We start from the raw sequence: 26,996 nt of genomic DNA, 5'->3' as shown, positions 1-26,996 counted from the left end.
CTCCCTGGGGAGAAGAAATGGTATGGGATAGGTAGGGTGCTGGTGGGGGGCAGGGGAGGAGGGGAGGGAGAGGTAACTGGGATTGACATGAAAAACAACCCTGTTTCTAGTTTAAATTTTAAAAATGGAGGAAAAAATCTCAAATTAAAAAACATTGATTTAAAAAGTCAAAAAAATGCAAAGGTTTCATCAGTGACAGGACAGGAAATAGGAAATGAAGTTGAGGAAAACTGGCTCCCAGTGGCCAACAAAGTAAAGAGTAAAACAGGCATAAAAGCAACAGGACATAGATAAGGACAGACAAATTAGCAAAAGGCTAGCTTTGAACATAGTCAAAAAGGGATTGGGGACCAGATCCACCCCTTCATTCTCAGTGACTATCCAAACTAAGAGAACTCCAATAATTAGGAACTGGGCACATAGCCTCAACCCCTTTTCTGGGGGAAGCCAGAGACAACCCGGGTATGAACCAGTTACTCAAATGGAGGAAACCAGACCCTTTAACCCTCAGGAGATCTCAGAACGTAGAAGAGAATATGCCCAGAATGGCATGAAACATGCTGAGTATATTTGTAAACTGTGGGGAAAAGTGGCTGACACAGTTATGCTGACAGAAGGGGAGATGAGAAAGCTGAGAAATATAGAGAATCCGTCTGTCCATGAGGCTTTAGACCATGTGTTAGATACCTCTCAAGGAAACACTCACCCCCTATTAGACTGGATAACTGCAGCTTGGAGACCAGCATTCCCCACTTTAGATCTTACTCAGTTTGAAACAGCAAGGAAATGGAACAACTACACAGAGGCCATTAAACAGTGCAGAAAATTAGGCATATTGAGGTTTATATATAATCAAGTAGCTACACCGCAGGCAGTGCCTTTTACACCCCAATTTAGAAATATCATAATAAAAGGAGCCCAACCTTGACCCGTCCCTCGGGTCCAGTTATTCAGGGTTCGAAGGGGGGCTGCCTGAAAGAGTCATGGGCGAAAGGAAGAAAGGAGACCAAGCGGCGCAAGAAAAGACAAGAGTCCGTCTGTGCAATGTCAAGGTCTCATTTACTAAGGCTTTAAAGTGGGCTTAAATAGCCCTGCAACAATAGAATTGGGTAAGCGGGAGGAATAATAGAAGGAACATCTGGTATTTCCTGGGGCTGGAACATTCTTCTTATCAGCCGGAACATCTTGTGGTCTTCCTTGGAACAGCGAACAGAAAAGCCCCAGACCCTTTCTCAGAACAGAAGCAGTTAGCAGTTCCTCTTGGCCAAACCGTATCTAATTTCAGGTTACAGGAGGCTCACAGAGCTGGCTTTAAGCTGCAAACTTAAAGGTCATTAAAAGGCTTACAAAGGTGGGCTTTAAGCCGCATAGTTTTGGGCCCATGGCCCCTTACACCACCTCACCTAAAAATAAGCCTAGAAGGACCATTACAAGGATGTCAGACAATATCTGAGGCAATAGAACTTTTTAAAGTATTTAGAGAAATAGATAAAAAAGATTTCCAAACATCAGACCTTTAGGAAATAACAATGGAATGCCAAAAAGGAGGCAATCTATAAACTCCAATCCATTCAGGAGAATTATTGGAAAATGAGGCAGGCCATTTAATAGACCGAGCCATATTCTAAATTTTAGACCTAACTTTAGGCCAAATTTCAGATTTAACAACAAACCATCCATGAACAGTACAAAACCACAGACAAATACATATAAAAAACAAAACATTTTTTAGGACAATGGCAGGGGAATCCACTAAGAGGAACCCCTGTCCCCAAAGCCTCCAGATAAGCACACACACTGATAACAGACCCTTTGTGGCCCTGCCCATAGTCACTAGCAAGGGCTTATAGATATGCAGGTGACTGTTAGACACAGGGTAAGAGATAAGTATAACTACAGAATTTACAGAATATTTTAAACAACAGACACAGAAATAGCAGGAGTGAATGCATCTAAAGTAGTACCAGTAATTACAGTTAAACTTAAGGTATATGATAAAGAGATGTAAATAGACAAGGCTAGCTTCAATGTACCATGCAATGAATTAGGAATTAAAGAAATAAGAAGAATAATGCCAGAATTTTTAAATTATAAAAAGAGAGCAAAAATATGTTGTAATTTAGCAGAAGTAAAAATTGAACCCATCCTCTTTCCTAAAATACCATCAACTTTTACAGCACAATACCCCATAAAAGGTGGCATAGAAGAAATCACCACTACAGTAAAAACCCTATTAGAGGAAGGAATTATAGAACTAATACAGTCTTTTAATTATAATAGCCCTGTATGGCCAGTGTTAAAGCCAAATGGAAAGTGGAGATTTACAGTAAATCATAGAAGAATTAATGAAAAAAGCCCTAAACTACCAGGAGAGTTACCTGACGTAGAGGATATCTTTTTAAGAATTAAAAATAGGGCACTATAAAGTATGGCTACCATTGATTTATCAGATATGTTCTGTGGCATACCGCTGCACCCAGATTCAAGAGAAATAACAACATTTACATGGCAAAGGACGCAATATAGATTCTTTAGATTGTCACAAGGCTACCTGAACAGCCTATAATAGCTTATAACACTCTTATGACAACATTACAAATAGACCCCCATACACAGATTTTAACTTACGTAGATGACATAATGATTATGCGGGATGATAAGCAAGTTTTAAAAAAAAAGCTAGAAAAACTCATTACACATTTAAGAACTAAAGGATGGACTATTAATCAGGATAAAGTGACTAAACCAACAACTGAGGTAAAATTCCTAGGTATGCACTAGTCCACCAAGGGACCTAGCATACCAGATACAGTAATAGATAAGTTAAAGCATTTAAAAGTACCTACTAATAAAACAGAGGTACAACATTTAATTGGCTTATTTTCATATTGGAGACAGTATATTCCATATTTGTTAGGAGCCGTTACAAGCTGGTGCGTATGTAAGGAGCCATTACAAGCTGTGAGCATGCACATTAGGTAACTTTGTAACTTTCCAGCTGACGTTCGATCAACTGACGTCATATGGTCCGACGAGCTTCAGCCATTCAGAGAGTAACAGTCTGAGGCAACGGTTGCCAGCCTATATAAGGAGGGGTTTTTTGGGAGTTCAGAGTCTCCGCTCTGTAAGCTGATGCTCTCCCTCTCAAGTAGCATTAAAGCTTTACTGCAGAAGGATCCTGAGGAGTGTCCCCGTGTCATTTTTGCTGGCGAGACGGTTAGCGAGGGACACATATCTACAAATTATATTACAACCCTTATTTAAAATAGTTAAAATGGCACAGGATTTTATTTGAGAAAAAGAACAAGAACAAGTAGCAAAATTAATATTAGAATATATAGCTCAGTATAAACAACTTTTCTATGTGCAACCACAGGGCACCATACAAATAGATATCCTATATATTAAAGGATATGGCAATTGGAATATTCTTGCAAAAAGAGGAGATGCCACATACCCTGTGGGATTCTATTGCAAGATTCTCATTGTCAGAAAGCAAATATTCATTGCTTGAAAGAATAATTTGGACAGCTTATGAAGTCTTCAGAACAGTTCATTCAATCCTGAGACACAGCCAGGTTGTTCTCTGCTCACCTGTACCCATTCTGGACTGGGTTAAGGCACCAGGAGAGGCATGGGCTGGACTACCCATGGAAGGAAAGGCACTCCAATGGAAATGGTACCTAGTGGAATTCCTTAAGAATGTACCTTCATCTACAAAGGGGTCGGTACCAAAGGTGACAGAGTTGATGTTACAGTCCAATCGCCACATGACTCCTGATGACTTTACCTTTCCAAATACCACTTCTCCCCAGAAACAGGTACCAATGTGGCATTGGGGGACCCAGGAATACGATCCTTCCCTGGTTAATGCCTGGTTCACTAATGGTTCAGCCACCACCAGGAACAATAAAGTCCATTGGAAAGCAGCAGCTTTCAGACCAGGGGATGGACTAGTCATTACAGAATCTGGAACTGAGAGATCAGTACAACATGTGGAGAGAGATCAGCACAACATGTGGAAGTGATAACTGCATTGCTGGCAGCCAGACCGTCCAAAAAGGACAACTACAAGGTGATGCGCCTATATACTGACTCTTGGTGTGTGGCAAATGGCATAGCAATTTGGTCTGGAAAATGGAGATTAACTGATTGGAAAATAAATGGAAGAGACATATGGTCAAAAAGGCATGGAAAGAATTGGATGAAATAGCAAAAACATTAAAATCATGGTGTTTCCTGTGGATGCACATACTAAATAGCAAGGGGAAATGTATAAAAATAATGATGTGGTGGATAAGCTAGCCACAGCAGCAATTAAATTAAGAGAAGGATGGAAAGCAGTGATGACAGGAGACAATAAGATAAAATTACAAAGAGAATGAACAAAAATAGAACCTATAAAAGAGATAGCCATCATTAGAGAGGAGATACTGAAATTACATGAGACCCTAGGACATATAGGGACACATGCAATGGAACAATGGTTTGAGGAAAGGAATATACAGGTAACCTGGAAGAGTATAAAAGACAACATAAGAACTTGTAATAGATGTTTTAGTCAGCAGCTTAGATTCACACACAATTACAAAGGACAGATAGGACACAGATTACATTTCAACCACATAGTGCAGATAGACTTCATAGGACCCCTAGCAACACATAAGAATCAATACACATGCACTATGGTGGATATACATACAGGACTGGGATTAGCCAGGTCCTCCCCATTCCCAAATCAAGGAACCACCATATTGACTTTATGGTCATGGGTAGGAAAATATGGAGCACCCAATATAATACAATCTGATCAAGGCACACACTTCACAGGACAACAAACACAAAGAGTGGCCAAAATTTTAGGAATCATGTGGGATTTTCATACAGCTTATAACCCCACAGCAGCAGGAGCCATAGAATGAGTCAATGGAGTGCTTAAAAATAAATTAGAACCTATAAAAGATACTAAGATAAATCTGGCTTTAGAGATAGCAACATATGAATTAAATAATAGGCCTAGAATGAATAGAAAATCACCCTTAAAGGAAGTAATAGATATAATGCCAGAAGTAGAATACCCAACTCTCATAAATAAGGAAGGAATAAGGGATTATAATTGTATTTGCAGGAATAAGAAGAGAAAGGAAATCACAACAAGGCATTCTACAACCATTTTGAAAGCATGGAATTATACAGGAATAACAAAAGTAATATATAAGGCACCATATATAGAAATGATAAGACCCTTGCTAACGCAGCAAATACAAACACCAGACATGGGAAGAGCAAGATACAGTAATGGTCTGGCATAGACAGGAGAAACATTTAAAACTCTCCATTATAAACTCAAGAGAGAGGTTAGATATAAACACCACAATTTACCATATTGTTTCTATATGTTACTACCAAATCCAAAATTTAAGGATTGGGATATGGCAGAATTTACTGCACACAAGCCAAGAGGTATAGCAAAATCCCATACACAATTTTGGGGTGAAATAATACACATATCTCTATCTAGAAGCATTAAGAACCTACATGAACACTCTAAAACACCAATGGCTTTCTCTCCCCTCCCCCTGCCTTATCCTCTTTCCCTTGCCTAGCCCACATCACCACCAATCTGAGGGTGCAGGGCTGCATGCCCCAGCCAGACTGCAACCTGCTTAATGACACCAAAGCAATCAGGAACTTGGATATGAGTGAAAACTGTGGTCTTCAGTTGGGTGAGTAGGCCAAGCCTCAGGACTAGATGATAGTTGTAAAGTGTGGAATATCCCAAAGCCCCCAGCCAAGGCCAGCCATTCCCAAAAAATCCAAAGCTTATTTATCACTCAGGGTAGGAGTGAGAGGACTCTTTCAGAGAGTGGCTGGAGGGCTAGAGAGTGTGAGCCTGAAGAGATGTCCAGCTGCAGGAGAGAGCTAAAGGACAGGCACAATGACAGAAGTCTCAGCTAATGTTGTACTGAATGTGGCTGTGTTGAGTGGAACAGAGGGGTCAGGAGGAGGTTGAGAAGAGGGCGATTCCTATGTGATGTTTTACAACAGTCAGTTCAGGACCATGTGCTGGGGCTTGGGTGGGAGTGATGACTGCCTTTTGAATGGCCCTCGAAAAGCCTAAGTCTCCTGGAAGTTTTTGTTTTAGTGGGTGTGTCTGGGTTTGTGCTAGGTGTGTTCAGGTGTGAGTGAGTGCATGTACGTGTGTGTGTATGTCTATGTGCAAGTGTGTGTGGAAGTCAGAGGACAACCTCAGACATCACCCTCAGAAACGCCATTTACCTCACTTTGAGATTGTGTGTGTGTGTGTGTGTGTGTGTGTGTGTGTGTGTGTGTGTGTGTGTACGTGAATGTGTGTCTTGGGGATCTGAAGTTTGATAATTAGGACAGACTTGATGGTCAGTGAGCTCCAAGAATCCACCTGCCTCTGCTTCCTCAGCACTGGGATTACAGGCATACACCATACACCCAGCTTTTGACGATTTTTTCAATGTGTGTGTTTATGTGAGCAGGTTCCCAGAGAGGTCAGGAAAGGGTCTCCCTGGAGCTGGTGTTACAGGTGGTCGTGAGCTTTTTGATGTAGGTGCTGGGATCCAAACTTGGGTCCTCTGCAAGAGGAGGCACCTCACCAGCCACAACACACACCCAACTTTTCCATGATTCTTGGCATCCTGGGCTATACTGACTGAACCACATCTCCCCAGCTCAGTGTTGATGTTTTTTCCCAAATAGATGGAAAAGTCTGAGGATGTAGGCTGGATGTCACTAACACCAAGGATTCCTGCCTCGAGTAGCCCAAGAGATAGTCCTCAAAGGGGGCCAACCTTTAGTGTTTATGATGTGTCCCACCAGGAAGAGGTTCCTGGGACATGGAGCTGGGGAAGCCCCTGAGGTGGATTTTATCTCCCTGTCCTGGTCCAAGGGCTCTGGACTGCAACAGTGTAGCCTTAGACACTGTACGGAATGTATCTGATCTGCACCTGAGCTGGACAACTGGCTGGAAAACCTGTGAGGCCAGCCAGTGGTGCCAGGAAACATTGATGCTAATACTGAATGGTAAGAGGAGGTCTGGCTCTTATCACTAGCCCCTCCCACCACAGCCTGGGAATGACTCCATAACCCACCTGCATGGCACTGGAATCTAGGACTCCTTCATGAGCAGGTTTAAAACCACCAACAACTCTACAGGCTGTCAGCCTGTTAGCTCCCTCCACCTTCATTTCTACTGTGCATCTCTGATGCAGTTCCTTCCTGTAACCCCCCCCTTGCTGGTCTCATTTATTGTAGCACCTGCACTACAACACTTCCACAGTATAGGGCGAGGGGCTTGAGGATTTAAATAAAGACAAGACAGCAGGTCTTTCTTGCAGGGAGAGAATGCTCTTTATTCCAGCAAGAGTGGGGGCTTATATACCAGTCAGCAGGGATGGTGGAAAACTACTCAGATAACAAGTTCAGGTTCCCAGGCCCATCAGGCAATCCTGAATGGGTGAACAACAGGATAACAGGAACTTGCACTCAGGCCTTCAAGGAAGGAAGAAAACAGGATGTACCTGCTAGGTAAGCTCCTAGTCACAAGCTGGTCACAAGCAGACCCCTATGGGGGAAGGGCCCAACAGTTTATATGCACGTCATTAACTCCCATGTCAGTTTTCTGTTGCTGAAGCACCAACCTCAGACAGGTCTTGCTCCCACCTGGCTCCTTCTAATTCCTCTCAGGCTAATTTGGAACCCCAGTGTCACGTTTAGTGCCTTTTGTACTTCTTCTTTTTTATTGGACATTAGTCTAGAACATTCCCTTCTTGTTGCCTGGTGCTTGAGAACAGGACAGTTGTCTTGACCTTGGTTAATTGACAGGTGTTGGGAGCAGATGGGGGGAGTGGAGAGATGGCTCAACTGTTAGGGATCTATTGCTCTCCTAAAAACCCAAGTCCAGTTCCCAGCACTCCCCTTGAATGCTCACAACAGCCTGTAACTCTGGTTTAAAGACCCTGAAGCCTGGGCAACTACACATGATGGAAACCCACCTCCACCCCTACACAATACACATGATTAAAAGTAATAAAGATAAATTTTTTTGGTTTTTCGAGACAGGGTTTCTCTGTGGCTTTGGAGACTGTCCTGGAACTAGCTCTTGTAGAGCAGGCTGGTCTCGAACTCACAGAGATCTGCCTGCCTCTGCCTCTGCCTCTGCCTCCCGAGTACTGGGATTAAAGGTGTGTGCCACCAACGCCCGGCACATAAATCTTTTTTTAAAAAGGTTTGGAGTAAAGTCAGTGGTCCCTTTGAGGTACCCCGAATCTTCCTATATAAGTTCATGTCTCTTGTCCAACCTCAGATCTTCTCCCCAGATCCCACCCAGGAAAATAGCACCTCTGGTGTTTTTGGCCAGAGGGCCTCCCCTGCACTCTCTACGTCTTTGCTCCCCTGCTAGGCCACAACCCATACTCCCTGCATCTGGGCCTATACAGAGAGACTGAGGCATACTGGGGGAATGAGTTGGGGGTCCTCTGACCCAAATCCAGAACCTCCCACTGTCCCTCACTGCTTCTGCTGCTTCCAGTCCCAGGCACCCTGAGCTGCCCACACTGCCTTTCAACTCGTGGCTGTGAACAGGCATCCCAGCAGGCCTGTCCTGCAGGCAGCTCCCACTGCTACAATGGAGTCCTCAGACTCAGGGTAGGTAAGCCTGGACATGGGAAGGACTGGAAGTTGAGATTTAGTGTCTGAGAATTGAGGGTAAATTCAAACAGGGCATAAGACCCAGAGGGGAGCAGGGCTGGCCTCCTGGAGCTGGGCTAGCCTCTGAGGCCTACATTATCCTTATCCCGTGTCTCTGTCTTTCCATCTCCTCCTCTCCTAGAGGGCATTGTCATCAATCTGAGGGTGCAGGGCTGCATGCCACAGTCAGGCTGCAACCTGTTTGATGGCACCAAGGCCATTGGACCCATAGATGTGAATGAGAACTGCAGCTCCCAGTCAGATGAGTTTCATATAGGAAAAGGTGTGAATCCCTTGCACTGTAGCCTGTGACAAGATGACCCTTGTGGGACACCCAAAGCCATCAACCATGGATAGCCAGGCCGGAGCATCACTCACTCAGATGTGTAAGCAAGTGGGGGAGGGAGATTCTCCAAGGAGGCTGTGGCAGCAGCATAGAAAGGTGTCCACTTAAGGAAGAGAGGGATTGTGCCCCAGGAGACAAAAGCATTGAGAGGAGCGTTGAATAATTCTAGGACAAGTGAGCTTGTGTGGCCTCTTCTTGTGCAAGGATAAGCTCAGGGAGCAAGTGCCAGGTGCACAGCTACCTTCTTGGTTATCCCATTCTACACACCCAGACCTGGCATCAGCCTGGGTTTCAGGGTTCATTTTTACCACCTCCAGTCTCTACATCACCTTCTCCCATCCTCATCAATGATACCCAGCAGCCTTGCTCTATTGGAAAAAAATCAGAGTGAGAATCAAGGGTGGGTATAACAGAGAATGTAGGAGTTAAATGGGGGCTCTGGGAGTGTCTCTACTTGTGCATTCACAGGCAGCCACAGGGACACTCACTTGGCAGATGGGGTGGTGGTGGAGTTTCTCAGAAGGGTTACAAGGGAAGGAGAAGTTATAGTAGAGACGGAAAATGGACTAGGAGTCATATCTTCCCTAAATATGTGGTTTTGTCAGTCCCTGCCTCATGCATGACATGCATACTCACATACCTGCACACACACATGCATACTCACATACTTGCACACACATTTGCATGCTCACACATCTGTACACACATGTATGCTCACACACATGCATGTTCACACACCTGCACACAGACATAGGTGTGGTCTTAACCCTCAGAGCTTCAAGGAGAAAGAGTTCAGGGGTGTGGGGAGATGGCTCAGCAGGAAAAGTTCTTGCCACAAAGCATGAAGTCTAGAACCTGAAACCCCAGCAGGCATGTAAAACCGAGTGTAGCAGCACACATCCAAAACCCTAGCTCTGGTGTTGAGAGAGAGGAGACAAGAAACAGATGAATTCCCAGAGCCCCCTACTGGCCAATCGGTGAGGTCTGGGTTCAATGAGAGTCTGTGACTCAAAAGATAAGGTGGAAGATACCTCTGGCCTCCACATGCATACTCAAATACACACATCTGCACACATGCAAGCACACACATGCATGCTCACATACCAGCACACACACATGCATGTTCACACACCTGCACACAGACATATGCACACATACATACACACATGCTCACATACTTATACACAGGCTTGCATGCACAAATAAAAACTTCAGAGAGTTGAGTGGGTTCCTCAAATGTTGCATTTCCATTTTTATTTTTATTTTTAGTACATTTCCTTATTTATGTGTGTGTGTTGGTGTGCACACACGTGGCCATGTGTTAGTGGAGGTAAGAGAAAAACTTCTTCCACTGATTAAGTTCTGGGGATCGAACTCAGGACTCTGCTTGTCAAGCTTGTCGAACAAGTATCTTAACCCCCTGTGCCATGTTGGCCTTGTTTGAGTTTTAATCTGTTTGTCCACGTCCGTTGACTTAAGGATTTGAGTTGGGTGTCAGAGAGGCTGCTTAGGGAGGCTAGCCAGTATCCCCGGAAGTCAATCTGGGAGACCCTCCATTATGAGTTTGCTCCTCACCCAGGCGCTCAGCCACTAGAATGCAGGAGTGGGCAAGCAGAAGGCCTAAGGAAAGTGTCGTCGCTGCCCCTGGACTGGACAACCGGATGGCAGACTTGTAAAATCGGCGAGGGGTGCCAGGAAACTGTCTGGCTCATAATGAATGGTGAGAAGAGAGCCTCGGCGTGAGACCCGCCCCTTCCGGCTCAGCCCTGCCCCAAGAGTTCGACCCGGAATTCCCGAAGCCACACCCCCGTGCCCCGCCCCCACCCACCGTCTCACAAACAGCAGCCCGCTTAGGTCCTCGAGGCACAACATCCCACCACAACCCCCCTCATACCCTCCCTCCGGCCTCCCTCTCTCCTTCCAGGACCAGATGTGAACTTGGTTCTCTCCAAAGGTTGCACAGCAGATAAAGACCACAAGCCCCGAGTCACCCAGCACAGGACAGGTCCCGGCCTCTCCATCATCTCTTACACCCACGTGTGCCGCCACTGGGACTTCTGCAATGACCTGTCCTTCACACATCCTCTCTGGGTCCCACCACCTGCCACAGGTGCTAGAGGGAGATGGAGGGAGGGGCGGTCACAGGAGTAGGAGAAGGGATGGCAGAATGAAGGACCTAGCTGTGTGGTTCTAAAGAGAACACTAAGGGTGTTGATTTACAAACTGTCCCTGCCTTTTCCCACCCCCACCCGTCCTTCCCCCTCCCACCTGGACCTCTAGCTCCCTACCAAGCTCCCTCCCCTCTCTCTCTCAAGCTCCATCTATTCCTTTCTCCTCCCACATGCCCTGACATCTAACCTCTAATAGTCACAGAGCAGTGAACTGGGTGGCTTTTCTTCTGTGCATGTGTGTGTACAAGTGTGGAGGCCAAAGGACACAGGTGACATTCCTCAGAAGCCATATGCCTTATTTATTTATTTTTATTTTTTTATTTATAGACAGGGTCTTTTATTGACCCGGAGCTCACCCATTAGAGTAGACTGACTGGCCAGTGAGCCTCAACTCATCACAACTTCCCCAGCTATGGCATTATGAGAATGAAGCCCACCCGTGTGGCACTTTGCTTACAGAGTCCTCTTACCAGCACACTGATGTTAAATCACCTCAGAGTCCATCAGTCTGACCCTGCTCCTCCTGAATAGCCCTTTTCTCTATTGGGGGTTATTCACTAATGCCCCTTTTGTGTTTGTCACAGTTTTTACTCCCCTAAGGATACTGGCCTGGAATTTCCCACTATCCTTACCTGGTGTTTGTTAAGCAGAGGATAAGATTTGTCTTCTCTGGAATATTGGTCCCTTGTCCTACTTGACCATTTAATAGACTTTGAAGTCATTGGTGCCTTCCAGAGTCCCTTGTCCTACTTGACCATTTAATAGACTTTGAAGTCATTGGTGCCTTCGAGAATCCCTCTCCTATCCTTGGTGCCATCAAACAGGTTGCAGCCTGACTGTGTTGCAGCCCTGCACCCTCAGATTAATACTCATGAAACACTGAGCTGACCAAAGTACTGCCTGAGTGCATTCTGCCAGGTGACAGGGGCAGGCCAGCATAATGCCTGAATCCTTACAAGCCTAGATGTGGGGACTGGGGGACTGAACATGGTAGGCTGGGAGTGGAGATCTGGGTGTCTGGGAGGAAGGTAAGCTGAGAGAAGGAATGAGCTCCCAGGAGTGAGGGGCCAGCCTCCCAGAGCTGGGCTTGCCTCTGAGGTTCTCATGGTCTGTGTGTGTGAGCATCTCTGTCTCTCCCTTCTCCTCCTATCCTAGGAGGGCTCACCTCTTATCTGAAGGTGCAGGGTTGCATGTCCCAGCCTGGGTGCAACCTGCTCAATAGCACCCAGATAATAGGACCCATAGATGTGCATGAGGATTGCGTTTTTTCAATTAGGTGAGTTGCATGTGGGAAAACAACCCTATACTGCAGCCTCCATGAAAAAGGATACTTGTGGAATACCCCAAACCATCAACAGATGCTATCCATGGCAGCCATTTAAATGAGATCTCTCTCTAGTGTGTACCTGGGAGGAGATTCTCCAGAGAGAATGCTGGAGATTGGGAGGGGGAGGACCAAGGAGAGACTGTGGCCTAGGGGATGAGGGGCCAGTGATTTGTGAGGTGGCTTAGTGGGCATAAACCTTACTACCTGAGTTCTGTCCCTGAGATCCACGTGGTGGAAGGAGAGAATCTGGAAAGTTGTCCTCTGATCCCCACAGTGTGCTGTGAAGTGAGCATACCCACACCACACAAGCAAGTAATAAATACATGATTCTGTCCCAGGGAAGCCTGTCTATATTGGCTATGAGGGGTTAATGGAAGGAAAGTCAAGGTGCAAGGTAGTTGCTCTGCATGGGATCTCATGCTGTGGACAGTGCTCTGATACCCAGCAGGGTTCATTCTTGAGAGCAAGAGCTTCTTTCTGATTGTATCTCATTTTAATTTATCATTGTCATGTATTCATTGTGCAGAGTGGTGGGCTTCATTGTGGCATTTTCATTCAACTATGTTGTGTACTCTGACCTTAATTACTCCCTTGTCCCCTCTTTGCCCCAAATAGTCTCCTTTCTTCTTTCACATCATAAATGTGCAAATTTGTGTGTGTTCATATGTGTGTGAATGTGTATACATGAGTGTGTGTGTGAATGTGTACACGAGTGTGTTGTAGTGAGTAATCCTGTTTAGAGATACTGCTGACCATGCCTGCTTGGGGCTGGCCACAGATACCAACTGTTACACACAGGACAGAGAGCTGTGGATGGACTCAATAATGATAGCAAGGCAATAGGGAGCCATGGAAGGGAGAGAAGAGCCAGTAGGCATCCTGGCTCTTCTGGAAGTATGACTGAGAGACCAAAGCCAGTGCCATTTTAGAAAAGAGGACTAGAAACAGAATATGGGAACTTCAACCATAACCTGTGCAGACTGGCTCACATCACCCACCCAGTTAACAGATAACCACACATGGCTGTGACTCCAGCAAGAAGAAGAGATACCCCAGGTCAATCAACAGGGTTGCAAACCAACTTTCATGGGCTAAAGATTAACCTATAGAAATTCCTTCAAATTCCTCTAGACACCGAAACCAATCAGCTTTGAACCTGTACTCCTCACCCTATCCTATGGTTTTAGTCTTTATAAATCCCTTGCTTACAAGGCTCAGAACCTTCTCCTACAGCTGCTGCTTCAGTCTGTGGAATGAGGTCCCTGTCTCGGCTTGGATTCAATAAACCTTGTGCTGGCATTTGGGGAGTAGTCTCCTTAATGGTCTCTCTGGAGGTCCTGGGGACTGGGCATAACAGTGACCTTCTGTGACCTTGCCTCCGTTCCCTCTTATGCCTATGTATCTCTAATTTTAGACCTTCAAGAGAGGACTGAGTGAGTGCAACCAGCATTAATCTTTATGTTGGCTCCTTTTCCCACAGCTGGATCCAGGGCCTTGAGGGCATAAGCTGGATGTCACAGGCACCTTCTGTGGCATGAGAAAAGATACTAGGAGGGTCCACTTATTGCTGGTTGTGAGTGAGGTCCCACCAAGTGGGGTCAATTTGATACTGAGAGGGACTTGTGCTCTCTCTCTCTCTCTCTCTCTCTCTCTCTCTCTCTCTCTCTCTCTCTCTCTCTCTCTCTCTCTCCAGGGGCTCTGAAATGCCAGCATGGGACATTGGAGATCACCAGAGATGTATCAAAGTATCGAAGCTGCCTCTCCAGTGGACAGCTGGCCATACAACCTGTGATGTTGGTGAAGGCTGCCAGGACACCCTGATGATGATAGAGAATGGTAAGAGGGGCCTTCTGCATATAGACACCCCGCTTTTACTCAGCCCTGCTCTCTCAGATCTGTTGGACAATAGCCCTGACCTCCTCCCCAGACTGTCCTTTCTATCTGTCCAGGAGAGCAGATGTACTTGGGTCTCATGTAAGGCTGCACAAGTACTGAGGAACAAGAGGCCAAAGTCACAAAGCACAGGACTGGCTCCTAAACACAAGTGTGTCGACTAAGAGACCTCTGCAATGACCTGTCCGCTACAGCCCCTCTCTGGGCTCCACCTCCTGCAGCAGGTGCTTGAGGGCTTCATGGGGAAGCTGGCTGCTGGGGAGAAAGGAAGGCAAGGTTTCAGCTGCTGATGATGTGTACTGAGGGAAGTTCATTTACAAAATCTTCCTCGCTGGAAAGCAGCTAGCAGCTCACTTCCTCCACTTTGCCCTTGTTTTCTCCACAGCCCACTGCCCCCAGCCCCTCCTCTTCCTGGCCTTTCCCTCTCCATTGCCTTCTGCATTCTCTCCTCTGCACTTCCCTGAGATCCACAGCAACTCCAAACTCCCCTGGCTGACGTCTTCCAACAACCCTGAATGAAGTGTATTTTCTTTTTTTTAAGATCTTATTTTTAGTTTTTGTTTTCTCTCTCTCTCTCTCTCTCTCTCTCTCTCTCTCTCTCTCTCTCTCTCTCTCTCTGTGTGTGTGTGTGTGTGTGTGTGTGTGTGTGTGTAGGTGCCTGCAGAAACCACAAGAGTGCATTGGATCCCCAAGAGGGGGAGTTAGAAATTGTTGTGAGCCTCCTAAAGTGGTGCTAGGAGCTACGCTTGGCATTATCCTTTTTTGTTGTTGTTGTTTATTTATTTTACATTCAGACAGAAGTTCCCACTGCCTCCTCTACTCCCAGCCCCTCTTCCGCACCTCCCTTCATCCCCACACCCCAATCCATTCCTTCTCCATTTCTGTTCAGGAAACAGCCAGCGTCCCATGGAAATCAATAAAACATGGCATATCAAGTTGCAGTAAGGCTGAACACCTCCCCTTGTATTAAGGATGAGCAAGGTGACACAGTATGAGGAGTAGGGTACAAAAGCCAGCAAGAGAATCAGAGACAGCCCCTGCTCCCCATTCTTTTTTTATTAATTATTTTTATGTTCCAATCCCAGTTCCATCTCCCTCCTCTCTCTCCCCCACTTTCCCCCACCCCACCTCCCATCTTCTCCTTGGAGATGGTAAGTCCTCCCCTAGGAAGTCTACTAAGTCTGTACCATCATCTAGTTCAGGCAGGAACAAAGTACCTCTCCACCCCCGCCCCCAAACACCTCAGTGTCTAGACTGAGCAAGCTATCTCTCCATATAGAATGGGCTCCAAGTCAGTTTGTATGTTAGTGTTAGATCTTGGACCCACCGCAAGTGGCCTCATATATTGCCCTAGCCACACCATTGTCACCTATACTAAGGGAGTCTAGTTTGGTCTTATGCAGGTTCCCCATTTGTCAGATCTGACTCAGTAATCTCTCGATAGTTCGGGTCAGCTGATTCTGTGGGGTTCCCTGTTGTTCCCTTTGTTCATATTATCGCTCCTCCCTCACCTTGATTGTGCTCCAGGAGCTTGGCCCATTGGTTAGTTGTAGATTTCTGCATCTGCTTCCATCTGTTTCTGAAAAAGGCTTCTAGCTTCTCCAGGGTTGTGGATTGTAGGCTGAATATCTTTTGCTTTATGTCTGGCATCCACTTATGAGTAAATACATACTACATTTGTCTTTCTGGGTCTGGGTTACCTCACTTGGGATGGTTTTTCCTAGTTCTGTCCATTTGCCTGCAAATTTTAGGATGTCACTGTTTCTAACCATTGAGTAGTACTCTACTGTGTAAATGTACCACATTTTCTTTATCCATTCTTCAGTTGAGGATCATCTAGATATTTTCCAAGTTCTGGCTATTATGAATAATGCTGCTATGAACATAGCTGAGCAAATGTTTTTTGTGGTGTGAATGTGCCTCCTTTGTTTTTTTGTTTGTTTGGTTTTGGTTATTGTTTTTGTTTTTGGTGGATTTATTTTTGTTTTTGTTTTTGTTTTTTTTCAGACAGGGTTTCTCTGTGGCTTTTGGAGGCTGTCCTGGAACTAGCTCTTGTACACCAGGCTGGTCTCGAACTCACAGAGATCCACCTGCCTCTGCCTCCCGAGTGCTGGGATTAAAGGCATGCACCACCACCGCCCCGCAGAAATTGCCTCCTTTGGCTATATGGCCAAAAGAAGCATTGCAGGGTCTTGAGGTAGGTTGATCCCTAATTTTCTGAGAAATCTTCATACTGATTTCCACAGCAGCTGTACAAGTTTGCACTCTCACCAGCAATGTAGTGTTCCCCTTTCTCCACATCCTCTCCAGCATAAACTGTCATTGATGTTTTTGATGTCAGCCATTCTGATCACCAACTCTGATGGTGTCTCAGAGCTGTTTTCATTTGCATTTACCTAATGACTAAGACTTGTTGCTGCTCCCCGTTCTTAACTGCTCAGCCATCTCTCTGGCCCTGGTACTTTTTGTCTTTTTCTTTTCATTTATTTTTTTAACTATGAGTAGGGGTTGCCAGTGTGCACCAGTGAGTCTGTGGAGTACAACCCAGAGGAATCTACTCTGTCCTTCAACATGTGGGTCCCAGGGATTGAACTCAGGATGTCCAGATTGGTGTCAGGTGTTTCACCTGCTGAGCCAACTCACTGACCCACCCCCAGGGTGGGTTTTCTGACAACCCCCAGCCTCACACTCTGGCTCTGAACAGCCCTGTTTTTCCTGCATATGTTCCCTCTTTCCATATGCCTGGCTTTGGTTCACCGGCCTCTCCTTTGGGGCTTTTGCATTTCTTCTTCCTACTGGACACTGGGTTGGGGCTTTGCACTACCCTTGTCTGGTGTTAAACTGGCAGGCTTCATGTTTCCGTGTTCTAGAATATTTTGCGAGGAGGGGATTTTTCTCAACTATTAAGTAAAAGTTGTGATTAAAGCCACTGGTTGCTTCCATGGTCCCTCCTTCCTTTACACAGTGAAGTCTGTCTAGCCCCAAAGGTCCCCCCAGGCTCTCCCTACACATAGTCCCAAGACCTCTGTAGGCTTTCCCTGCTCTCCTAACCACAGCCTCAGTTCCCTGTAGTCATGCCTGCATGAGAGGAGCCCAGGATAGCTTGCTAGGGAGACTGAGGCATGTTGGAGAACTAAGAAGGGATAACTGATCCAAACCCAGAGCCTCCCACTGCCTGTCACTACCATCCATTGCTTCCCAGCCCCAGGGATCCTACCTGCCCACTCTGCTTTCCTAAAGATGACTGTGAGAACCCACCCAAGCAGGTATGCCCTACAGGCAACACACACTGCTAATATGGAGTCCTCAGGCTCAAGGGAGGTAAGCCTGGACACAGGGACCCTTGGGGACTGAACACGGTAGGCTTGGAGGGGAAGATCTGGGTGTCTGGGGAGGAAAGGTAAAATGAGTGAGGGAATGAGCCTTAAGGAGTGTGGAACCAGCCTCCCAGAGCTGGGCTTGCTTCCTTCATGTGTGAGCTCTGTGTGTGTGTGTGAGCATCTCTGTCTCTCCCCTCTCCTCCCATCCTAGGGGAGATCACCTCCAATCTGAGGGTGCAGGGCTGCATGTCCCAACCAGGCTAAATGGTACCCAGAAAATTGGACCCATGGATGTGCGTGAAGACTGCAGTCCTCGGATAAATGAGAGGGATGTGGGGAACAGTAAGTCCCACCTTGTGCTGTGATCTCAAGGCAAGATGATCCTTATGGGGTGTGGGACCCTGAAAGTTATCCACCTCTTCTTTTGTTCCCACTCATGAAGCTGGGGAATCCTAGTGACCTTGCCCCATAGAAATAAAAGCATAGAAAGAATGCATGGGTCTAGTTGGAACTTTCTTTGGGTTGCCAACAAGCTCCCAGATAAAGATATGGAGACTTAATATTAGTTATGAAAGCTCCGCCTTAACTTCAGCTTGTCCCACTAGCTCTTATAACTTAATTTAACCTGTTTGTATTCATCTACATTTTGCTTTGGGGCTTTTTACTTTTCTTTCACTCTGTATGTTCTGCTTTCCTGTTCCCTCTATGTCTAGAGGACTATACTGCCCCCTAGTATCTCCCTGGCATCTCTTTCCTTTTCCCACCCCATCCCAGCAAGCCTAAATTCCTCCCCTTACTTATTCTCCCTGCCCAGAAGACCTGCCTATACTTCCTCCCTCGCTATTGGCTGTTCAGCTTTTTATTATTAGAGCAGATGCCTTCGGGCAGGCAAGGTAAAACACATCTTTACACGGTTAAACAAATATTCCGAACATAAACAAATGCAACACATCTATGGGGCTTCCTGGCCTGGGTAGAGGAGATACCTCAGCTTCTCAGCTCGGTCATTCTGAGCTATGGTAGTACAGAATGGGGCCCACAACTGGCAGAGAGTGATGAAGGTGTCAAAAAGAGCTTCATCAAGGAGGTGACCCCACCTCCCATGCCATCTTAGGTTTCCTGGCAGAAATGGCTTGTCAGGGACTGAGGAGAATGTAGATGGACTTTTCTCTTTGGGCCACCAGCTCACAGACAATGACATGGAGACTTATTATTAATTATGAAAGCTCAGTCTTAATTCAGGCTTGTTTATAAATAGCTATTGTAACTTAAATTAGCCCATATTTTTAAAATCTATGTTCTTCCATTCTCTCGTTGCCTCATCTCTCCATTATGTCCATCCTGAGTATCCCACATCTGGCTGGAGACTCTGCCTTTCTTCTTCTCAGAGCTCTCTCTGTCAAGAAGTCTCTCCTATGTCTCCTGCCTAGCTATTGGCCATTTAGCTTTTTATTAAGCCAATCACAGTGACATCCTCATACAGTGTGCAGGACTATTCCACAACAGGAGAGGGCTCTGTGGGTGAGAGCATTTGCTATACAAACATAAGGACCTGAGTTCAAGTCCATAGCATCCACCTAAAATGGTGGGTGTGTCCACAAACACACCTGTAACTCAGTGTTGTGAGAGGCAGAGACAGGAGGCACTTGCTGATTGCCATCCTGTCCCCATGTCAATGAGAGACACTGTCTCAAGGGAGGGAATAAGGTGGAAAGCAATAGAAAAGGATATTTGACATCTTTGTCTGGCCTTGCACACACATTTACACACACATGTACACACACACACACACACACACACACACACACACACACACACACCAAAAGAGAAAAGATTTATTACCAGAACTATGAGTGCAAAGGCTCTGATGTAGGACAGACAGGCAGACAGACAGACTGGTTCCACAGAGGATGGGATGCTGGTGGAGTTGAGGTGTGATTTCACTTTCCAAGATGAGGTGAGTGTAGGATGAAGGGAGAGCTACTCCAAGCAGAAGCATCATCAGAGCCAGGGAGGCAGGATGCAGAGCTAGGTAGAATCCAGATGGCTACAAACCCTTGCACTGCCCAGCTGTTGGGCAGCCAAGGAAGGCTACAAAAGATCGAGGGTGAGACAGAGGCCAGGCTGTTCCTCTTCGTTTTGATTAATGTTTATTAATTAAGTTTGTTTTTATCTCTGAGACTGACAGTATGCAGTGTGGTTTAAAAATATATGTCAGGGTCTAGAGAGATGGTTCAGCAGTTAAGAGCGCTTGCTGCTCTTCTTGAGGTCCCAGGTTAAATCCCCAGCACCCATATGGTAATGAGCAAGTCTGTAACTCCAGTTCTAGGGATCCAGTCCCCCTTGTGGCATTTGCAAGGACTACATACATGTGATACACACACACACACACACACACACACACACAGGCAAAATCACATAAACATAAGAGTAAATTTTTTTAAAAAGAGAAAACACATTCCACATATACTGTGCATAGCACACAGTGTACACAACATCACAAACATACATACACAGTCACACTGTGCTTCAGACACCCATCCCACACATGTTGGATCCTTTTTTTCTCATTTACATGAAAACTCCAGAAACCTCATGTGCTACCAATAGAACTCATAGATAAGGTACATGCAGAACATGCTACAGGGCACACACAAACTAAATACAGATAATACAGAACACCCACCTTGCCAACACAACACAGAAACAAAGCTATACAACACACATTACATATCTGTGCACCCCTCACATCCCCACATGGTATTGGAACCATGCCTTGGAAGAGCATAGCCATCCCTGACTGGATTCAGTTGGGCAGTTTAGCCAGTATTTATTGGGACTCAAGCAAAACCCAGCAGAAGATGCTAGGAGTGTGGGATGGGTGGGGGTCTGGAGGAGAAAAACAGCTCTTGCAAGGGTTCAGGAGTGAGGGAGGGTTAGGTGTGAGCATTCTGATTGCTCACAGTAGACCATTTAAAAGACAAACCAAAGATGATCATGGAAGTCACTATTTGCCTCTCTGGGAACCAGGCAGTAGTCACAGGAAGACCCCAGCCATTAAGATTCTCAAGTCTACATCAGAGGGAAGAATAACTGCAAGCACCATTTGTTGAAGCCTCTTACACCAGGTGGAAGGGTGGAGGGGATGCTACATGACACTGGGGACAGGAGTATGTGCAAGTCCCTAGGATAGACCATGTGCCTGCCACACTCCCTGTCTATATGGACCCACCATTGGTCACCAGAATCCTGCTTGGTCCTTAGGTCGGCAGTCCTTGATTAACATTGATACTCTATTGCCTCCTGCTGTCCTCTTCACTTTGTTGTCGCCAGAGCTGCTCAGTTACCTTAGCATGTCCTTCTGTCTTCCATGAGTCCCTGACACTGTGTCAAACCCCTAGCCTGAAGGACTGTATCTGTGGCATAGTGACCAGGAGGGAGAGTAGGAGGATATGTCCATGTAGAAGTAAGAATGCCAAGTCACACAGGACCCCATGGATGATTTTAAGAAGTCAGATTAGGGGCTGGAGAGATGGCTCAGAGGTTAAGAGCACCAACTGCTCTTCCAGAGGTCCTGAGTTCAATTTCCAGCAACCACATGGTGGCTTACAACCATCCCTTATGAGGTGCCCTTTTCTGGTGTGCCAATATACATGGAAGCAGAATGTTGTATACATAACAAATAAATAAAATCTTTTAAAAAAAGAAGTCAGATTTTATTCTGTCAGAGATGAGAACCTAACAGAAGTTTCTGGCTTCTCTGGGCTTCTCGGGGTTTCTCATGGTTGGCATGATTACTCTATCTTTTAAAAGGATCCTGGTGCTACATAGTAAATAAGGTGGGGGAGAAGGGAAGGGGCCTCAGAGAGGCAGGCAGGCAAAGGCCCTGGTATCTTGCAGCTGGGTGGAAGCATTAGAGATGGCCACAGTGCTCAGGTTCTTATACTTTGCTGCATAAGCCACAGGGTTTTCTAGAGAATGCAGCATGGGATGGAGAGAAAACATGGATAAGAATTGGGGTGACTCTGCCTCTTGTGCTACGGGGGAAAGGAGCCACCTTTGAGAAGGTGGGGAGGATGTGGGGGGAGGCAGGGAGAGTGCAGATCTGTTCTGCAGGAGCAGGGCACCTGGAGCTGCACATTTGTCACCTGGGAAATGAGGACATGGCTAGCCCCCAACTGGAGGCCATCAAGGAGGGTGAGAGTGCTTGTGGACACTCAGTCCCGCTCCAGGAAATTTGTGTATCATGGGGCAAATGAGATTATGTGATGATCATGTGAGGTCCTTAGGGAAGGTCAAGTTCAAGGTTGTCTAACTAGACTGCTGTGTTCAACCTTGACCTGAAGGAGACAGAAAGCCTAAATTCTGAGTCCAGCTCTGCCACCTACTGCCTGGGTGACATTGGGCAAACCCTTCAGCACTTACTGCCTCAGCTTCCCTACCTTGAGAATGCTGCCCCTTGCTGTGGAGGTTGTGATGAGGAAATGACACATGCAGGCAACAGTAAATACACGAGCTGGCTCTGCAGTCCCAGTGCTCCAGAGACAGAGGCTAGAGGACAGCCAGTGTCAGGTCAGCCTGGACCACACAGCAAGAGCTTGTCTCAAACACACAAAAATGGGGGCACAGTGGGCTCATTTCTGGAGAGCCATTTCTGTACCCATGCACCAAGCAGGGCCCAGTGCTCACTCGAGGTCAACATAGCGATTTCTTTGGAATCTAGGACTTCTCAGTCCAAAGAAATGCATTTGTCTGGGGTGCTTGCTGTGCAAACATAAAAACATGAGTCCAATTCTTTGCACCCATGGAGAGAGAGAGAGAGAGAGAGAGAGAGAGAGAGAGAGAGAGAGAAACCTGCTGTAGTGCTGTAGTGGAATATGCTTATAATCCTAGCCCTGTCAAGGCAGCAGTGGGAAGACCCCCAGGACTTCTTTCTGGTCAGCCCTCCTCTCCTACTTAAGCTTCAGACTATTAAGGGATCATATCTTGAAAAACAAGTCAAGGGTTGCTGAGATGTCTCATCAGGTTAAAGTACTGGCTATCATACCTGAAGTTCTAAATTCATTCCATGGATCCCATGTGGTGGAAGGAGAGAACTACCATAGTTGTGGCACGCATACAGAAACACACACACACACACACACACACACACTTCAATGTAATAAAAGTATATAAATAAAAAAGGAAAAGATAGGCTGGGAGAAAAAATCAGGGAATAGAAGTACATGCTGCAGAGAAGCAAGATGTGTAATTTGTTCAAGATGGCAGCTGCAGTTTCCTCTGGCTTCTACATGCATGCACACATACACGTACACATATATGTACACACAAAAACACACATAAAAGATAAGGGTAGCTTGGAGCCTTTCATGTCTATCAGGACACGAAGCCAGATGGGGAGTAGAGAATGGCAAAAGAGGAGCCATCAGTGGAGCAGCAAGCCTTCCTTACGAGGCTCTGAGAGGAGCAGGTGTTTAGGGAGGAGCAGGGTGAATGGAGCTGCAGGTTTGGAGGCTTTGACTTCTGAGTCAAAGGGATGTCACAGCCAGGGCACAGGGAGTATGACTTGGAATGTGATGGCTGTCCTTAGCCCAGAAGCTGAGGGACAGCATGGTGGCTGTGTGACTCTCACAAACCCTGTGATTTCCCCCTCCACAGACACTATGATGTGTTATAAAGGGACCATGTTGAGGCTTGGTGTTGGCTTTGCTAAGGAAGCTGTCCAGTGGTCTGTATTAGTGACCCAAGTGTGTGAACCTGAGGAAACATGTCAGGAAACACTCCTGCTTGTAGACATAGGTGTGTGGGATGAGATGGAGGATTGCACTCCTGCATGGGGCCACTGCCCTTATGTCTGGGCTGTACTCTCTCTGTGCCTTGTCTTGCTAGGTGGCGATGTACCGGTAGCCCGAAGCTCAGAGATGATAGAGGTAGTGAAACAACCAAAGGGACCCTGATCACCCCATCTTTAAAGGAGAATTGCTCTTCTGGGTGTGACTCAGTTAGTACAGTCCCTGTTTAGCATGCTTAAAGCCTTGAGTTGGATCCCTACCACCAGGTAAACTGGGCACACCTGTAGTCACAGGACTGGGAAAGAAGAGACAATGAAATTTAAATTCAATGCCATCCTCACCTATATAGTGGATTCAAGACCAAGCTGGCTTATCTGAGACTCTGAAAGAGCAAGAGAGTGAGGCAAAGTGCTAAAGAAACAGAGAGAGGAGGGAGAGAGGGAGGGAAGGACTGAGGAGGGAGGGACAAATGGTGGAGGGAGGAGGGAAGGAGGGAGGGAGGAACAGAGGGAGGCAGGGGAGACAGAGGGAAGGAGGGAGGGAGGGAAGGAGGAGGGAGGAGAAACAAAGGGAGGGGTGGGGAGCCTAGCGCCTGTTTGGGGCTCACCCTTTTGCAGCTTTACAGGGAAAGGGAAAAGGAGAGAAACAGAACACAGGGACCAACTGTGGGTGTGAAGGGCAGAGTTTGGAGAGAAATTCAGCAGGGTAGAAGTGATGGTGAGCACAGTGAGGCTGCAGCCTGTAGGAGGGGCTCAGAAAACCCTGTGTACACACAGTGTGCAACAAGATCTGCAAGGGGCAGGACAGAAGCAGCCAGGCTTGAGCTTCAGGCTTTGGCTGACACAGAACATGTCGTGTCCCATTGTCACTGGGGATTGTGCTCTCCCTGTGACTGGGAACATCAAAGAACCCAAGAACTGGGCTCCCAGGCCTTGTCACCCTCCCATTTCCAGACCAGCTCACACTCTCTTATACCCACAGGACCAAAAACATGCCTAACGGGAGCAAAGGCTGCGCCAGAGCTAGGGCAGAGGACAAAGTTGACATCTCCATACACTCCAGTCCGCCTGGAATGTTGGTAGCTTCCTACTCAGTCTTCTGTTCCTCCGACCTGTGCAATGGAGCCAGCAACAGCAGTATCCTGCTGAGCAGCCTCCCTCGTCTGAGTATGGCATCTAGACATGGAGGGACTCAGACATTTGGAAGTTAAGCTGGTGGCTGTAGTTGAAAGCATGCAGTGCACCCCAACCCTTCTCTCTGTCCTCAGCTGCCCCTCCCCCTGGAGACCTGCAGTTTCCTCTGTGTGTGTGTGTGAGAGTGTGTGTGTGTGTGTGTGTGTGTGTGTGTGTGTGTGTGTGTGGAGTTCTTTGGATCCTGCTTTGGGAGCGCCAACTTTGTCACCTGCCCTCAGGGCACCTCTCACTGTTACAAGGGTGGCATTGTGCTTCAGGGAGGTGAGTGCTGAAGGTTGGGCTGTAGGGGTGACAAAAGCAGGGCCATGGCTCCAGCAGTTGAAGATGGAGGGTTGTACCCTAACTCCTAGGTCTGAGGAAGAATAGAGGAGGCTACCTCAGATGGAAGAGGGCTGGGCCTGGTCCCCTGGGTCTGATGGAAGAGGGCTGGGCCTGGACTCCTGGGTCTGAGGGAGGAGGCTGGGCCTGGACCCCTGGGTCTGAGGGAGGAGGCTGGGCCTGGACCCCTGGGTCTGAGGGAGGAGGCTGGGCCTGGACCCCTGGGTCTGAGGGAGGAGGCTGGGCCTGGACCCCTGGGTCTGAGTAAGGAGGGCTGGGCCTGGACCCCTGGGTCTGAGGGAAGAAAGCTGGGCCTGGACCCCTGGGTCTGAGGGAAGAAAGCTGGGCCTGGACCCCTGGGTCTGAGGGAAGAAAGCTGGGCCCAAAACTTGGGGTCTGAAGGAGAAGGACTAGGGCCTGGAACCCTGGGTCTGAAGGAGGAAGGCTGGGGCCTGGACTCATGTTAACCCTGTCAGGGCGTAGAGCTGGAACCTGGAGTCAAGGATGGAGGAAGGAAGGTGGGTTAGAGTCAGGGTTTGGGGGAGAAGGATGGGACTGGGATTCCTGGATCTGAGTTTCCCAGCACTACTAGACTGTAGCTCTCCTAACTGCTCTTCACCCTCCAGGTGGGGTGTCTTCCACAGTGAGCCTTCAGGGATGCATGTCCTCACCTGCCAAAACCTTACTGGGTGGCTCCAAAAGCATTGGTGTCTTCTCAGTAAAGGAACTCTCTGAGGGCACAAAGGATCTACCTGAGGACGAAAATGACAAAAATCCTCTGGGTATATATATTAATATATACACGCCACATATACCATATATATATATATACCACACACACCACCCAGGCCACATACATCATACACACACACACACACACACGCACATCAGTCAGTCAGTCAGTCAGTGAGTCAGACAAAGACAGGCATCATAGACATTTTTATGCCAGGCTGAAACTCACATTGCCCATGGTGGCTCTGTGAGAGAGGAGTGGAGAGTCTTTATTCCAGTATCAGGTTCCTCTTGGAACCCACAGGGACCCTGTGTGTGCTGAGTAAAGCAGTTCCCACAGATCTGACCTCCATGCCACTGGGGAGTGGAAAGGAGAGTGAATCTAGGGACACAGGAGCAGCCTCCCAGTCTGTGTGACAATAGGCAGCTTAGGGGATGGAAGGTTCACCATGTCTCCTGGTTTGCTGGAGGAAGGCATGGCAGCAGGTAGCTCCATGGCAGAGAGCATGAAGCTAGCACTCCTCACATGTGGAAGGCCGAGGGGGAGAGACTGCAGGCATGCCTCTTGTCACCTGGACCCTGTCCAAACTGTGTGGACAAGCAGGACACTGAAGAGTTGATTGCTCCCCTTTGTTTAGATAAGGTAGGCACAGAAAAGTCTGTCAGATCTCCTGTGACCTCTGACCCCAAAGACCACAGAGGAACCTAGGGTGATTGTCCAGGGAGCCAGCAACTCACTTTCATTTTTAGAAGATTTGGAAGCTGCTTGGTCTGTACTTCCTGTTTACTCAGGTAAATTCATCCTTCTCAGATCTCTGATGGTTCTGACAACTAGGCTAGTGATAGCTTTGTCAGGTTAAGAGCAGAAACCAAGGGCTGGAGAGATGGCTCAGCAGTTAAGAGCACTGACTGCTCTTCCAGAGGTCCTGAGTTCAATTCCCAGCAACCACATGGTGCCTCACAACCATCTGTTATGAGATCTGGTGCCCTCTTCTGGTGTGCAGATATACATGGAAGCAAAATGTTGTGTACATAATAAATAAATAAATCTTTAAAAAAAAAAACAGAACAGCAACCAAGGCTTCAACAGCCTTCTGGCTTCTCTTCATTATGTAAAAATCAGGCCTCACTGTCCTAGACCTAGTAATAGGTGTAGACACTGATTATATTGTTACCAGACTCTGAA

General features: G+C 47.0%; 1 protein-coding gene across 1 annotated transcript; it reads left to right on the top strand.

The window, feature by feature from the left end:
• Positions 1–3,993: 3,993 nt before the first annotated feature.
• LOC113838460 (CD177 antigen-like) lies at positions 3,994–26,227 on the top strand. Its single transcript, XM_035453566.1, is given in 15 exon segments — positions 3,994–4,075; positions 5,607–5,726; positions 6,850–7,053; positions 8,861–9,001; positions 10,644–10,784; positions 10,989–11,176; positions 17,620–17,776; positions 17,987–18,031; positions 18,034–18,117; positions 23,434–23,578; positions 24,549–24,733; positions 24,835–24,878; positions 24,931–25,021; positions 25,705–25,860; positions 26,115–26,227. Coding segments are annotated over 15 exon segments (1,896 nt in total).
• The last annotated feature ends 769 nt before the right edge of the window (positions 26,228–26,996 follow it).

This window comes from Cricetulus griseus, unplaced genomic scaffold (genome assembly GCF_003668045.3).
Source record: "Cricetulus griseus strain 17A/GY unplaced genomic scaffold, alternate assembly CriGri-PICRH-1.0 unplaced_scaffold_1, whole genome shotgun sequence".
In the NCBI taxonomy this organism is placed as follows: Eukaryota; Metazoa; Chordata; class Mammalia; order Rodentia; family Cricetidae; genus Cricetulus; species Cricetulus griseus.
Note: the sequence above shows the minus strand (reverse complement) of the source record. Positions and strands in the feature narration are given on the sequence as shown.